At 48.0% G+C, this 15,394-nt stretch overlaps 1 protein-coding gene across 9 annotated transcripts in view; it reads right to left on the bottom strand.

Moving 5' to 3' along the window:
* The window catches only part of MAP4 (microtubule-associated protein 4), a 280,646-nt gene that overhangs the window by 12,003 nt on the left and 253,249 nt on the right, over positions 1 to 15,394 (bottom strand). For 7 of the 9 annotated variants that reach the window (XM_011939190.1, XM_011939193.1, XM_011939191.1 and 4 more), the window contains 6 exons: positions 14,383 to 14,598; positions 9,629 to 9,812; positions 8,038 to 8,097; positions 7,624 to 7,916; positions 6,022 to 6,135; positions 4,063 to 4,155 (listed from right to left, as the gene is read on the bottom strand). In XM_011939190.1, the coding sequence (XP_011794580.1) occupies positions 4,063 to 4,155; positions 6,022 to 6,135; positions 7,624 to 7,916; positions 8,038 to 8,097; positions 9,629 to 9,812; positions 14,383 to 14,598 (960 nt within the window). The remainder of the gene's footprint in view (positions 1 to 4,062; positions 4,156 to 6,021; positions 6,136 to 7,623; positions 7,917 to 8,037; positions 8,098 to 9,628; positions 9,813 to 14,382; positions 14,599 to 15,394) is intronic. The other 2 variants (XM_011939200.1, XM_011939196.1) reach the window with 2 other exon arrangements.

Here is a 15,394-nt window from a genome sequence, read left to right as displayed (position 1 = left end):
TGGAGGAGTCTACAATCTGCTTCCAAACATTTCCCCCACACCACCCTGCCTCCACTGTATCCTTCAACCTCAGGGAACCATGTGCGGCATCTCCTTCATGGGCTGGCCCAAGTGTCCCCTCCTCGGGGACTGCAGAAGCCACGCTGGCTCTCTGTGGTCCTAGGAGCAATCACGGCATCACACACCTCACTCTGCTTGTGCTTACACAGGCTGCCTGCCGCTCTGCGAGAGCCTGCAGGCACACTCCAGGTAACCAAAACATGCTGTGGAAGTCAGCTGCCAGCAGGTCTCAGCACCCACTACACATGCACAGCCCCTTGCAAGGGTGCAATGGAACCAAAACGGACACAAAATCTTAACTGGGACCAGCCACAGAGGAAGCCACTATATTGGCGCTGGCTCATCACTCCCCTCTCTCCACTCCGCTGGCTCTCATCAAGGGGTATGTCTGTGTGTCTGTCAGGGGCACTTTTGGAGCATTAACTGGGATCCTGTTTTGAGCTTCTCATCCTGGTGGTAACTGCAGTATTTCTTTGTGTATGTGTGTAGGTGGCGAGTGTGTAATGCTGTTCTGTCTGCACAGCAGGTCCTTCCCCCACCCCTTTTTCTTCAGGCAGTGTCTCTCTCTGTCACCCAGGCTGAAGTGCGGTGGTGCCATCATGGCTCACTGCAGTCTCAACTACCCAGGCTCAAGCAATCCTCCCGTCTCAGCCTTCTGAGAAGCTGGAACCACAGGCACATGCCACCTAATGCTGCCAGGCACATATCTGGCTAATTTAAAATTGCTCTGAAACCCAGGCTGGTTTTGAAGCAATACTCCTGCCTAGGCCTCCCTGGGCCACTGCACCTGGCCTTATTTTAAAAGATTGTTTTTGGGACTGGGCACAGTGGCTCTTACTATAATCCCAGCACTTTGGGAGGCCAAGGTGGGTGGATCACCTGAGGTCAGGAGTTCGAGACCAGCCTGCCCAACATAGCAAAACCCCGTCTCTACTAAAAATACAAAAATTAGGCCGGGCGCGGTGGCTCATGCCTGTAATCCCAGCACTTTGGGAGGCCAAGGTGGGTGGATCACCTGAGGTCAGGAGTTCGAGACCAGCCTGCCCAACATAGCAAAACCCCGTCTCTACTAAAAATACAAAAATTAGGCCGGGCGCGGTGGCTCATGCCTGTAATCCCAGCACTTTGGGAGGCCGAGGCAGGCGGATCATGAGGTCAGGAGATCGAGACCATCCTGGCTAACACAGTGAAACCCCGTCTTTACTAAAAAATATAAAAAATTAGCCGGGCACTGTGGTGGGTACCTGTAGTCTCAGCTACTCGAGAGGCTGAAGCAGGAGAATAGCGTGAACCCAGGAGGCGGAGCTTGCAGTGAGCTGAGATCACGCCACTGCATTCCAGCCTTGGCGACAGATCGAGATTCTATCTTAAAATAAAATAAAATAAATACAATACAATACAATAGAATACAATACAAAAATTAGCCGGGCATGGTGGCAGGCGCCTGTAATCCTGGCTACTTGGGAGGCTGAGGAAGGAGAATCGCTTGAACCTGGGAGGCAAAGGTTGCAGTGAGTCGAGATCACGCCACTGCACTCCAGGCTGGTGACAGAGCCAGACTCTTCTTTGTAGAGACGGGGGTCTCACTATGGTGCCCAGCCTGGGGCCCATCATTTTAAACTGCACATTTCCTTGTGGTGGCTTTAGGGAGGGACTGATGGAGGCTATGGAAGGAAACAAAGCACCTGGGTTCGGCTGTGGCCAGCTGCTGTTTACCCTCCTCTTCCCACCAGGAAAGACCGCTCACAGCAGTCTCCTAATGCTCTCTGTTTAAGGAGGCCTCCTAAAGTGAAAAGGCTTTAAAAATACATTCACCCTCAGAAAAAACAAAACAAACAAACAAACCCTACACATGTGAGGTCATGTGCAGGCAGTGTGGAAACATCACAGCAGGTGATACGTTAATGGTGACTATTTTCAGAGCTCTTACATGCACCACACAACACACACAAATGCATCTCTATGTCTCACCTACACAAGTGACCCGGTTCCCTCGGAACCCCTGTTCACCTTCTGTTTTAATCCGGGACAAAGCCAGGCTCAGCGGCTGCCTGGGCCCCTCGTGGGCTGGATCTTTGTCACCTCACTTTAGCTGACCCTATTCCAGGTTGACTAATGTCTGGTCAAGCAACTCCACCCGAGTGTAAAGGATGCCATTTCTACCCAGTCCAGGAAGAGGCAGTGGTGAGAAGCTGACCAGGAAGGAGGGGCAGGAAGGAGAGTTGTGTGGGGCAAGAACGAAAGCTCATGGCCGCATTCCTCATGATAGAACTGCTGGGGGTGTCTGTAGGCCATGGGCAGAATGTCATGATCACCAAGGAGGAGGCAGGAGTGTTAACAGAGTCTAAAAATGAAAAGGGTAAGTGGAGCAGGACCTAGTTCAGTTCAGAACAGCAAGGAGAAAGAACCGAATGAACTCAAAAGAAATGGAGGCAAGACAGACTGTCTCACTTGGCCTGGAAGGGAGCGGTGAGGGCAGGCGCTGTGCATGGCAGCTTCTGGTGCCTCTGGTACAACTCCACAGAGTACCACTCGCCTGGGCACTGTCACAGTGACAAGCAGAAAGCACACAGGGTGTTCTTCACACACTCAACGACAGTAAGACTTTGCCCTATCTCTCCCTAGACCAGAACCTTCCTGTGAGCTGGGATCACTTGTGTCCCCAATACCCATCATAGAGCTGGCACACAATGGCAGCAAGACAAAAAGAAGGATGTTTGGGTGGAAGAGGAAAGAAGACAAAAAGATGAGGAGGGAAAGTCTGGGCGCAGTGGCTCATGCCTGTAACACAGCACTTTGGGAGGCCGAGGCAGGCGGATCATGAGGTCAGAGTTCAAGGCCAGCCTGGCCAGCATGGTGAAACCCCATCGCTACTAAAAATACAAAAATTAGCTGGGCATGGTGGCGCATGCCTGTAGTCCCAGTTATTCGGGAGGCTGAGGCAGGAGAATCGCTTGACCCTGGTAGGTGGAGGTTGCAGTGAGCCAAGATCACACCACTGCATGCCAGCCTGGGCAACAGTGAGACTCTGTCTTGAAAAACAACAACAAAAATGGGAAAAGGGACTAAAAAAGGAGGGGAAGAAAAAGGAGGAAGGGATTAGAAAAGGGAAAAAAAAAAGGGAGAGCAGAAAGGGAAATGGGAGGGCCGGGCACAGTGGCTCACGCCTGTAATCCCAGAACTTTGGGAGGCTGAAGCGGGCGGATCATGAGGTGGTCAGGAGTTCAAGACCAGCCTGGCCAACATGGTGAAATGCCATCTCTACTAAAAATACAAAAATTATCTGGGCGTGGTGGCGCATACCTATAGTCCCAGCTACTCGGGAGGCTGAGGCAGGAGAATCGCTTGAACCCGGGAAGTGGTGGTTGCAGTGAGCCGAGATTGCACCACTGCCTCTAGCTTGGGCAACAGAGTGAGACTTTGTCTCAAAAAAAAAAAAAAGAAAAAGAGAAGAAGGTAGGGAGAGAAAATAAAGTAGGGGAAAAATCAGAGAGCTGGAGAGCAACAAAGATGAAGAAAAACGCGGGGAAGGGATAGGAAGAAAATGTTGATTAATTCTTATTTTATAATAACAAGGATTCAAAGATGAGCTCTGGAAAGATGTAGATATCTGTCTCAGAGCAATTACTCCCACGGTAATTCAAGGGCATGCAGACAAACATATGCATCCCAGGAATGGACTCCAGATAGGCAACAGGTCTGCTGCTGACTGCTGTGCTCAGACCCAGGCTCTGACATAGCTGGAGAAAAATCCAAAGCCTCCCACCCACATGGGTAAAAAGATACTGAGTGGATATCACCATGCTGGTGTTCAGGGGCTCGCCAGAAACACCCTGTCTAACATGGGAGCATGAAGGTCCCCTCAGTTTGCTAGTCTGTTTCTTAGAGAACGCCACAGCTCAGGTCACTGGGATTCTATCTACATGGGCACCTGGCTCTCTCCCCAGTATACCCCACAGTGGGCTATGTCTCAGATGCCAGCTAACCAGAGCTTATACTTACATTACCACCTCCAGGGACATGCTTAATATTGTCCTTGGAACCACACTTGGACTGAATATGGCTGTAGCTCACTTTTTTGGAGACTATCTGGACCTGGAGTGTTAGAAAACAGAAAAAAACAACACAAAGGGAGAGGACTGGTTAGAATTGACACAGGGAAGGCAGTGAGTCCACACGTGATCACAACGACCAACAAAAAGTGTTGTTAAACCTCCACCCCCATCTTCTACAGAACAGATGTGGAAAAGCACAGGAAAAGAAATGTGAAAGAGCAAGAAGGGGAGTGAAAAACGGGAACAGACAACACAACGACAGGAGCAGAGCTGCGCAGGCGGGGCATGTTGGTCATCACCGCTCCTTGGGGGTGGGGCTGTGGTTCACAAGGCCCAGGCAGCAGCCCAGCCCGATGCCCCACCAGGCACAGCCCTACCTCCTTGCCCTGCTACCTCCTCAAGAGCTGGGCACAGTGTCCTTGGCTCTTCTCTGCAAGAGTCTTATCATGTGGACCTGTTCTCACCCAAAGAGGGTGCTTCCCTTAAATCTGGGCCCTGGAATAGCTGCAGCCAGACCCACTCTCAGAAGCAAAGGCTGCTCTGAGAAGCACTGGGCAGCTGGCAACAAGGGCAGAGATGATACTAACAGGAAGGAGGGGACAGTGCTCAGATGTGAATACAAATAGATACAGAATCTCCACTACCAGGGGAGCGGCTGCAGCCTCTACACTTAGCCCATTTGTCTCAGGGCTCGAGAAGGCACAGTATTTTTGACTCAAGGGTAAAATACCTTCTTGAATCTTCCATATGCCTAATCCTCTGCCCTGTGAGATGCCCATGTGGAAAGAACAGCCTCTCAGTAGGGGAGCAATGACGCCCAATCCTGGGGGCACAACCACACTGTATAGTACGGGAATGGCTTCCCTGGAACTGAGAAACACCAAGGCCCTGGCTCTAAGACTCTGGAACAAAGAATCCCAGGACCTTCTCAAGAAGGAATAGTTGCCAACTTCCTTTCTTTGCAAATGATGCAGGCCCCAGGCTGAAGAGTTCTCCACAGAGTACAGAAATCCTGAGAAACTCCAACCCATATACCTCATTGTACCCACTCATTTCTAGCCTTTTTCACAACTTTGATGGTAAACAGGTGGTTAGCAAACTACTTAATGAGCCTTGGTCTGAACCTAGGACCTCTAGTAGTCACCTAGAAGCCACAGTGCAGCTTTCTTCACTCAGCCCTAGGCTGAGACTTCCCATGCTGGTCCCTAAGGGCTGGAGTGCGGGCTTCTCTGGCAGAGGCAAACCTACCTGCTACAGCTAAGGAAGGTGTTGCAAGCACTCAGGAGGGGCCTGGTTTCCAGGTTTCCAGAAGCAAGGGGAAAGAACCTGTGGTTTCAGCTTACCTCTGCCCTCTAGTTGATGCTGCATGCCTATACTAAGTGGGTTTCCACTGGGAATGAGCATCCTAACTTTCAGTTAAGAGGTGACCCGGGGAACCAGGACAAATGAAGTTATCTCCATACCCAGCAGCGTTATGAGAGGGATCTTTTACTTTAAGGTAAAGCACAGGGGCTCCAGGGTTCCAGGTGGTGGAAATTACCCCTGCCAAGTCTTCCTGATAACGAATGTAGGTGCACTGTATTTGCATTCATACCAGATAGGTTTCACATCAAGGTCAGTGTGAAGGAAATGAACGAAAGTCTTTGGATCCATTTTATCCAGCCAAAAATTATATATATATATATTCTCCAAAGGGCTAATGGGCTCCAAACTCCATTAACTTTCAAGGTTAATAGAAAAAATTTTCTGATGGCTGTGTCATCAAGCACAGAGAAGGGAATATGGGGGAGAAGAAGTAGAAACTAGTTAAGGAAAGGGAAAAAGTGCAAGAGAGGTCAAGTGGCTCAGGCTGGAAGAAGTATTTTACCATCTTCACCTTCCAGAGGTGGGTCTAAATAAAACTCACTTTCCCCGCAGGCTGTTTCTGTGCACTTGCAATTGGGCCGGCTGTTTTAGTGACTGCATTAGATTCAGGCTTTCGGGTTGTAGCAGCTGCCTCTGTTTTTTTCTCTACTTTGGCCTGGATGGAGATAAAGGGGCAAATTTCAAACCAAGAGGGTAAGAGCTCAAATGCTAAGAAGGGAAGAAGGCTGTAGGGGACTCAAATCCAGGTCAGTTCACCAGGCAAAAGCAGGTGGCCTTTGATCCTAGGCAAAACCACACATTTCCCAGGGTAGACCAAGTCACAGATCCTTGAGTAGAGGGACACAAAAAAAGGAGCCGCAGGCCACAGTCTCGAGACATGAGGAACAGGTCAAGACACTATGTAATGGAGAAAAGGCACAAAGGAAGGCTAAGACAACCAAATCAGTGATTCTGAGAGTGTGCTGGGGCATGATTTTCCAATTACGATACCCCTCACCCCATGCCAAATGTTCTGATATGCCCCAAGCAGTTGCCACGGCCAGAGAAGTCAATACTGATAGAAAGTGTCACATTCTTTAGGTATGTTGGAGCGGAAAACAATTCACTAGATCAAGTCACTCAACTCCCCACCCAAGACCTCCTGTAACTTTCGCACCATGAAACCATAAGAGCAAAGACAGAGGGAGGTAGGCCATCAGCAGCACAGCCCAGAGGCCTGCTGGGCACACCAGAGCCACTGTCGCTACCACAAGCAACTCTCAGGCTCTTCTCTAGACTGATCTCAGCTTGCCATCAGTGTCTTCCAACAGCACCAGGATTCCACCTCATTTTTGTCCCTCCTGAATATCTTAACAGCTCCAGATTAAGCAAGTTAAGTATTCTGCCCTGGATGGTGGTGGTGGTGGTGGTGTAGAGCTAGTGAGTAACCTAGGAGATGAGATGGTCACTACTCCAGGGACCTGAATGTTCTCAGATGGACTTTCGTCACCACCTTTTCACACAGAGTTCCCATGGTTACCAACAGTTACATAATTCTGGGATTGATGCAACCAGAAAATCTTCACCACTGGAAAATCCTAAAAGTGAAGCACTGTGATCTTTCTCCACCACTATATGCAGTGCAGTCCTGTTGTTTAGGAAGGCCAGAGGCTCACAGCACGACTCATCCTGGCCACAAGAGGACACCCTAGTCCTCTTTCAGATAGATTCCACTCAAGTGATGGGTTGTGGAAATAAGAGGTGTTCTACCTTCTGCCTATCCTGACATTCTCTGTGCAGCCTAAGAACCACGAAAAACTAGGCTCATGTCGAGCATCTCTCATACTTGCAGAGTCTCTGAGGCCTCCTCTGTTTATTCTATAAAATAATCCTTTTACATCCAAGCAAAAATGTAAACCCAGACCCCAACATCTAGAACAGGAGCCTTTCTTATTGAGACAGGAAGAGAAAGCCCAGAGCTGAGCCCACCCCGCCCTCCCTGCTGCTGGGGTGCAAAGCCCACTACAGAGCCCAGGCTGAAATACCCTGACGCTGAGTCCAGTGTCCTAATTGTCTGTTGCTTTGGTGGGCCTGGGAACAGTGTGGAGATGGAGGGGAGGATGCAGGGGCTGGCACGACAGGACCCCAGGTTCCCTGGACCCACCCGGCCTCCTCCAGGCTGATGCTTGATGTTTTCTGTGGAGCCAACCTTGGAGCGGACATTCTTCAGATCAGGAGCAGAAGCATTGGCGGCCAGGCGGCTGAGCCTGGGGGTGGTGGAGCTGGGCTTGGCTGAGGTGGGCTTCTTGTCTATGGAAGGAGTTGTGGAGGGCCGGGAGGGCATGGGTGTGGGTTTGACTCGGGTGGGAGCCACCCCTGCAGCGGGGGCTGTCCCACTGAGAGTGGTGGTTTTCTTCATGGAACTGGTGGAGGTGCTCTTTGGGCGACTCAAGTCAGCTGCAAAGAAGGGAGTCAGAGATAAAACGGGTTCAGGGAGAGAGAGAAAAAGGGAAACTTAAGCCACAGAGCAGGTGGGGGTTCAAGTTAGGGCTCTGCAAAATGGCAGAGGGGCTATTACCTGGTACAGACTTTGCAGTCATCTTCTTGACTTCTGCAGGTTTTCCCTCAGTCTTAATGGCTGTACAAAATATACTTATAAATTAATATAACATTTAACAAACTGACCTGTTGGATAGTCCATCCAATATTGAGATTCCTCATTATTTAACAATTACTGAATATCTACCTTGAGCCAGGGACTGTGTTAGTCCCTGGGAATGGAGTGGTAAACTAGATGGTCAGGCACTGTGTCTTATTCTTCTGTACCGCCCTGATAATGCCTTCTTTTAATGTGGCCTTAAAAGTAGGCTGTCAGGCCAGGCACGGTGGCTCACGCCTGTAATCTCAGCACTTTGGGAGGCCGAGGTGGGTGGATCACAAGGTCAGGAGATCCAGACTACGGTGAAACCCCGTCTCTACTAAAAAATACAAAAAAAAAACTAGCCGGGTGCGGTGGCGGGCGCCTGTAGTCCCAGCTACTCAGGAGGCTGAGACAGGAGAATGACGTAAACCTGGGAGGCGGAGCTTGCAGGGAGCCGAGATCGCGCCACTGCACTCCAGCCTGGGCGACAGAGCCAGACTCCGTCTCAAAAAAAAAAAAAAAAAAAAAGTAGGCGGTCAATACATGCCTATGGACTTGAATAGCCCTCTTCTTTTTTTTTTTTTTGGAGACGGAGTCTCGCTCTATCGCCCAGGCTGGAGTGCAGTGGCCGGATCTCAGCTCACTGCAAGCTCCGCCTCCCAGGTTTACGCCATTCTCCTGCCTCAGCCTCCTGAGTAGCTGGGACTACAGGCGCCCGCCACCTCGCCCGGCTAGTTTTTTTTTTGTATTTTTTAGTAGAGACGGGGTTTCACAGTGTTAGCCAGGATGGTCTCGATCTCCTGACCTCGTGATCCACCCGTCTCGGCCTCCCAAAGTGCTGGGATTACAGGCTTGAGCCACCGCGCCCAGCCGAATAGCCTTCTTCTTATCATCATGTAAGCCCATGAGCACCAGGTGCTGTGGGTTACTAAGAAGGCAAGAGTAAATTCTACCTGGAAATTCATGAGCAGTACATTTTTCTGTCTTTACTCAAGATTTTTCTGAATACATACAACTGCTAAGCTCACACAGAGATCAAGGCTTGTTAAGTACTAGCTGGGTGTGGTGGCTCATGCCTGTATTCCCAGCACTTTGGGAGGCTGAGGTGGGCGGATCACGAGGTCAGGAGATCAAGACCATCCTGGCTAACACCGTGAAAACCTGGCTCTACTAAAAATACAAAAAAAGCCAGGGGAGGTGGCGGGTGCCTGTAGTCCCAGTAACTCGGGAGGCTGAGGCAGGAGAATGGCGTAACCTGGGAGACGGAGATTGCAGTGAGCTGAGATTGCGCCACTGCACTGCACTCCAGCCTGGGTGACAGAACAAGCCTCTGTCTAAAAAAAAAAAAAAAAAAGTACCAGGCCCACAGGGCTAACTACCACTGTTCCAGGTAGCCCACTAAGGACTGGTGCGTAAGCAGGCTTGCACAGCTGTTTGTGATACTGGCTAAAGCTATGGCTGGGGCAAAGCCAAGATCCCATTTTCTCCTCCCTAGATCCCACGGGAGAGAAAGACAGGCAATACTCACCAGTGGGCTTCTTGGGCAGGAGCATGGAGGGGCTCCTACTGCTTGGGCCAGTTGAGGCAACAGCGGTAGCTGTTGTGGCTTTTGCGACAGTTTGAGTGCTCTTGGATCCAGATCTGGAGGCTGGGGCAGAAGCTGGCTTGGATGGTGAGGCCCGCTTCTCAGGAGCCTTTGCATCTGCAATGGGCTGCAAAGAGGTAAGTGGGAGTGAGCCCTGCAGGTCAGCAATAGCCCCAAGGAGTCATGCTACAAGATGCTTCTTTTTTTTTTGTTTTGTTTTGTTTTTTGGAGACAGAGTCTTGCTCTGTTGCCCAGGCTGGAGTGCAGTGGCATGATCTCGGCTCACTGCAGCCTCCACCTCCCGGGTTCAAGCAATTCTTCTGACTCGGCCTCCAGAGTAGCTGGGACTACAGGCATATGCCACCATGCCCAGCTAATTTTTTTGTATTTTTAGTACAGACAACGTTTCACTGTGTTAGTCAGGATGGTCTCGATCTCCTGACCTTGTGATCCGCCTGCCTCAGCCTCCCAAAGTGCTGGGATTACAGGCCTGAGTCACTGCACCTGGACACAAGATGCTTCTATACAAGCATGTACCAGAGAACAGGAGGTACTGTGGGTTCAGCAGCTACTGACAGGAAAATATATATGGTTCTAAGAGCAAAATCCTCCACATAAAGTGGCACACTAGCCATGCAGGGTGCTGTGTAATCTAAGGACATGCAACAGAAAGTAAAACTACTTCAATCCAACCTGAGCCAGTGAGAATGAATAGCCCTGAAGGGTACATCAGTACAACCTACATCTGCCTCCAGATCTACTGCATTATATACTAATATATATATATATATGTATGTATATATGCATATATATATGCATATACACACACACACATATATTTTAATGTAACCTCTGTAGAAATGCCAAAAATACTAATGTATTTAATGTAATAAAATCTAATGTATTATACTTGACCAAAGATTAAACACATACACAAACAAAAACTAAAAATTATGTTCAGTCAAATCAAGCCGTTCTTTTGGCTAACACGCACCTACAGAATGCTGAACAGGACTGAGCAGAAAGATGGAGAGGCCACAGGCCAAATCTGGGCCAGAAGTGTCAGCTGCAGCCCTACTCCGGCAAATCACTGAGCCTCTGAGCTTTATTTCCTCATTGGGATAAAGAGATTAGAATGGAGGGTGATGAAGGACCAGCTCTGATAATATGTGATGTCAGGGAATAAAGGAGGAAAGGTCTCAGCACAGAGACAATGAGAAGAGGCAGCCTGAGCAACAGAAGGGATAAAGAGCACTGATATCACAACTATGGTCTGAGAGCAAAAGGGAAAAAGTCTCTCAAGTGTAGATGCTTGGCATCTGGACCACTCTAGTTCCTTTTACATGGAGGCTGGGAATGACGTCTCTAGTGAAGAAGGGAAACAATCAATTTAGCCTGGTTTCTATGGGGATAGGGGATGAAGACACTATTTTGATAAACAAATTACCACATTACAAAAGAGAGTACGCCAAATCATAGACACAGTGGGCTCAGCTCTCTTGCTCCAAGAGAAGTGGCTATTAAGAGGGCAGTATGGAGGTAGAGACAAGCAGGATATCGTTAAATGGACAAATCAGCTAAGGAAGTACTTAGAAATTAAGGGCTGGCATCCAATCAAATATTTTTTTTTTTTTTTTTTTTTTGAGACAGAGTCTCGCTCTGTCACCCAGGCTGGAGTGCTGTGGCCGGATCTCAGCTCACTGCAAGCTCCGCCTCCCGGGTTCACGCCATTCTCCTGCCTCAGCCTCCCGAGTAGCTGGGACTACAGGCGCCGCCACCTCGCCTGGCTAGTTTTTTTGTATTTTTTAGTAGAGACGGGGTTTCACCGTGTTAGCCAGGATGGTCTCGATCTCCTGACCTTGTGATCCGCCACCACCTCAGCCTCCCAAAGTGCTGGGATTACAGGCTTGAGCCACCGCGCCCGGCCCCAATCAAATATTAAGTGTAACTCTGCAAATGTAGGGTAATGATGATTTCCACAAATAAAGGCCCTAAGTACGGTGTGAAGAACTCTAAGGCTGGCATCAGGAGAAGTGATTCTGCTTCCAGCTCTACGGAAACATGTAGGATTTTGGGCAGAGGGGTTCCCTTTCCTATCGCTCTAAAATTTGAGGACTAAACCAGATGCTCTCTGGGATGTGCATCAAATTTTTAACACTATGACTATTATTCAGAATAATCTAGCATAGTCTTATTATTTTGCCAGTAAGGGTAATAATGATAAAATAAGTTAGAAAAAAGTTATGTGGGATAGAAATCTCAAAAGGATGTTGCATCTTTTAGATGTCAGGCTCTTGGTTTCAACAACCTGCAGAAGTTAACTGGAGCTATTCTGCTGTTTCCCAATTTACATTTTCTTCTTTGCCAGAATCATAATCTATTTTTTTCTGTATACGTTTTTCTCTCTCTGTCTCTACAAATCTTTCTACCAAAATAAACTGCAGATGAAGAGGCCACCAGCCAAATCTGGGTTAGAAGCCTGAGCTGCATTCCTGGTTTGGCCCCTTAATTTGTTGGGCAAATCGCTGGGCCTCTCTGAGCTTTATTTCCTCATCTGGATAAAAGAGATTAGAACAGGACTGGCGCAGTGGCTCATGCCTGTAATCCCAGCACTTTGGGAGGCCGAGGCGGGCGGACCACCTGAGGTCAGGAGTTGGAGACCGGTCTGCCCAATGTGGCGAAACCCCAGCGCTACTAAAAATACAAAAAATTAGCCAGGCATGGTGGCGGGTGCCTGTAATCCCAGCTACTCAAGAAGCTGAAGGAGGAGAGTCACTTGAACCTGGGAGGCGGTCCAGCCTGGGCAACAAGAGTGAAACTCCATCTCAAAAAAAAAAAAAAAGAAAGAAAAGAAAAGACATTAGAACATAGGACCAGCTTTACATGCCTGGCTAGATTTTATCAATCTGTTTCTTATCTAAAAGACAAACATTAATAATTACAATGCAGATCACCTGTTTAGGTCAGCTGTATCTTGAAATGCTGTTTAAAAGCTGAATGGCAAAAGGCCATAAAAGAACAGTGGTTGATAGCCCTGGGCCTCAGCACTGGAGTCAGCTCCAGCCTCAGATACTGGTTCTGCCATTTAATAGCACTAGACTTTAGGAAGTTTATTTAACTGAGCTTAAGCTTCCTCACCTATAAAATGAAAATACTGATATCTACACGTCATGGGTGATTGAGAGAATTAAGAGTTAATGTATACAGGCCAGGCGCGGTGGCTCACGGCTGTAATCCCAGCACTTCAGGAGGCTGAGGTGGAAGGATCGATCACCTGAGGTCAGGAATTTGAAACCAGCCTGGCCAACATGGCAAAATCCCCTCTCTACTAAAAATACAAAAATTAGCCAGGCAAGATTGTGGGTGCCTGTAATCCCAGCTTCTCAGGAAGCTGAGGCACGAGAAGTGCTTGAACCTGGAAGGCGGAGGTTGCAGTGAGCCCAGAGTGTGCCACTGCACTCTAGCCTGGGTGACAGAGCAAGGCTCCATCTCAAAAAAATAAAAATTTTTAAAAAGTTCATGTATATAAAGCAACTAGTACAGTACATTTCATTTATATGATTTATTATAGAGTGAAATTTCACTAGACACCTCTCCTTCCTCCACTCTCCTCTGTCACCCCCTGCTGCTGCTGAATAAGCAGCAGGGAGGACCTGCGGCCAGGACTCCAGGCACCTCCTCTCTGCCCTCTTATTCAAACCTATTGTTTTCTAAAGATCAAGAAAAGCAACCAACTGGATAAATGAGGATAAGGGAGAAAGCTTTGTAAGATTTTATCGTTACTAGTTTATGAGAGGATTTCTCAGTTTCTTGGCCAGGGTTTCAGCCTAGACTTCAACTCCTAGGTTCCACAGTTTTCTTCACAATATTAAATTAAAAACTGACACTTTAACATGGGAAACTATTTCGTACCATGAATTTAAAGAGTACTATCAGGCTGACCTAAAGGCCCTTCTCAAATGAGACAAGATGTTAAGAAAGGCAGCCACAGCCTCCACTATTCTCTCCTCCTGGAGCAATTCTGTAACACTAATGCTGCTCCAAATGTGACCAGTTTCTGGGCAATACAGAAACTGTGGGTGACCTGGAAAACTGGATGACTTCAGTAGTAGCTCAGTGAGAGGTGGCCTAATGCCCAAAGCAAAGTAAGTTATCACATCAGGCTGGAACATGCTGAGATAACCGGGAAGAGCTAGTTATATCACAATAGTAATGGATAAAACTTCCACAGGATAACAGGGAAAGACAAAGAATTACATTTGATGTGGGAATTATACCAAAAAAGAATATCTAATTGGTATGTGGAGTAGAGGAAACTGGTTAATAAGTGCTTAAATAGGTAAAGAATAGGTAGCTAAGAGAAAGGAGGAAGAACCAAAGTAGATGGAGTATTACCTCCAAACAGGGCAGGGAAAGGTAAAAGCATAAAAGGGCTTCAAAATGTTAATGGCTGCATCAATGGGCCCCAAATTGATTTCCTTTTCTTTTTTCGGCTGCTCTTTGTGGAGCAGAGGTAACCCATAGGCAGTGCACCCAGAGTAGCCATGCCAATTTTCAAATCACCCTCTCCCTCATTTCTCTTGCCTTTTCCCAATTCCACCAGCCTGATTCTGTTGCCTGTTAGCAACAAGAGTCTGTCTATTTGACACTCAGATGGGAACAATTTTCCTCGGCACAGTAGTTAGGTGACCACTTACCTTTGGCTTCACGTCTTTTGAAGGTAAGATGGAAGGCCTGGCAGAAGCGACGGCAGGGCGTTTGGGTGGGGCAGCTGGTACTAAGCCTGAAGCAAGGCTCATGGGTTTTTTATTCAACCCACCACTGGTGGTGGGAGCTGGCTGCTTAGGGAGAGAAGTGGGCTGTGTTTTGGCTTTCGATGTTGAAGTCTTTGCAGGTTGAGTGGTGGCCAAAGGCTTTAGGTTGATTGTTGTTTTTTTTATTTTTTATTTTTATTTTTTAAAGGGCAACATCAAACACACAGAAAAGAATAAAAACAAATTAAAAAAGTATAAATTGCACAATTCAAAGTAAAATTATAAGCAATGAGGATAGATGCAACTTAAAATTAGCATTTCTTTCTTCTGAGCTCAACAAATAATGGAATGAGACCAGGATAGAGAAAGAAAGTGGGGAATAGTTTCTTTTTTCTTTTTTTTTTTGAGACGGAGTCTCGCTCTGTCACCCAGTCTGGAGTGCAGTGGCGATGTCAGCTCACTGCAGGCTCCGCCTCCCAGGTTCAAGCGATTCTCCTGACTCAGCCTCCCAAGTAGTTGGGACTACCGGCATGTGCCACCACGCCCAGCTAATTTTTTGTATTTTTAGTAGAGACAGGGTTTCAAGGTGTCGATGGTCTCATCTCCTGACCTTGTGATCTGCCTGCCTCGGCCTCCCAAAGTGCTGGGATTACAGGCGTTAGCCACCGCACCTGGCCTGGGAATAGTTTCTTAATGATAGTGGCACAAATTCTGGTAGTTTAGCACCTGAAGATTTAATTCAGTAAAACAATTACTTAACTCTTAATAGTTAACTAACTTCTGGTGGCTAAAATAATTCTAAAAGAAAACATCAGGAGATGATTGAGCCATTATTAGCTGTATTTTTTTTTAATAACTTTTTGGCCGGGCGCGGTGGCTCAAACCTGTAATCCCAGCACTTTGGGAGGCCAAGACGGGCGGATCACGAGGTCAGGAGATCGAGACCATCCTGGCT

Source organism: Colobus angolensis, unplaced genomic scaffold (assembly GCF_000951035.1).
Source record: "Colobus angolensis palliatus isolate OR3802 unplaced genomic scaffold, Cang.pa_1.0 Scaffold18, whole genome shotgun sequence".
In the NCBI taxonomy this organism is placed as follows: domain Eukaryota; kingdom Metazoa; phylum Chordata; class Mammalia; order Primates; family Cercopithecidae; genus Colobus; species Colobus angolensis.
Note: the sequence above shows the minus strand (reverse complement) of the source record. Positions and strands in the feature narration are given on the sequence as shown.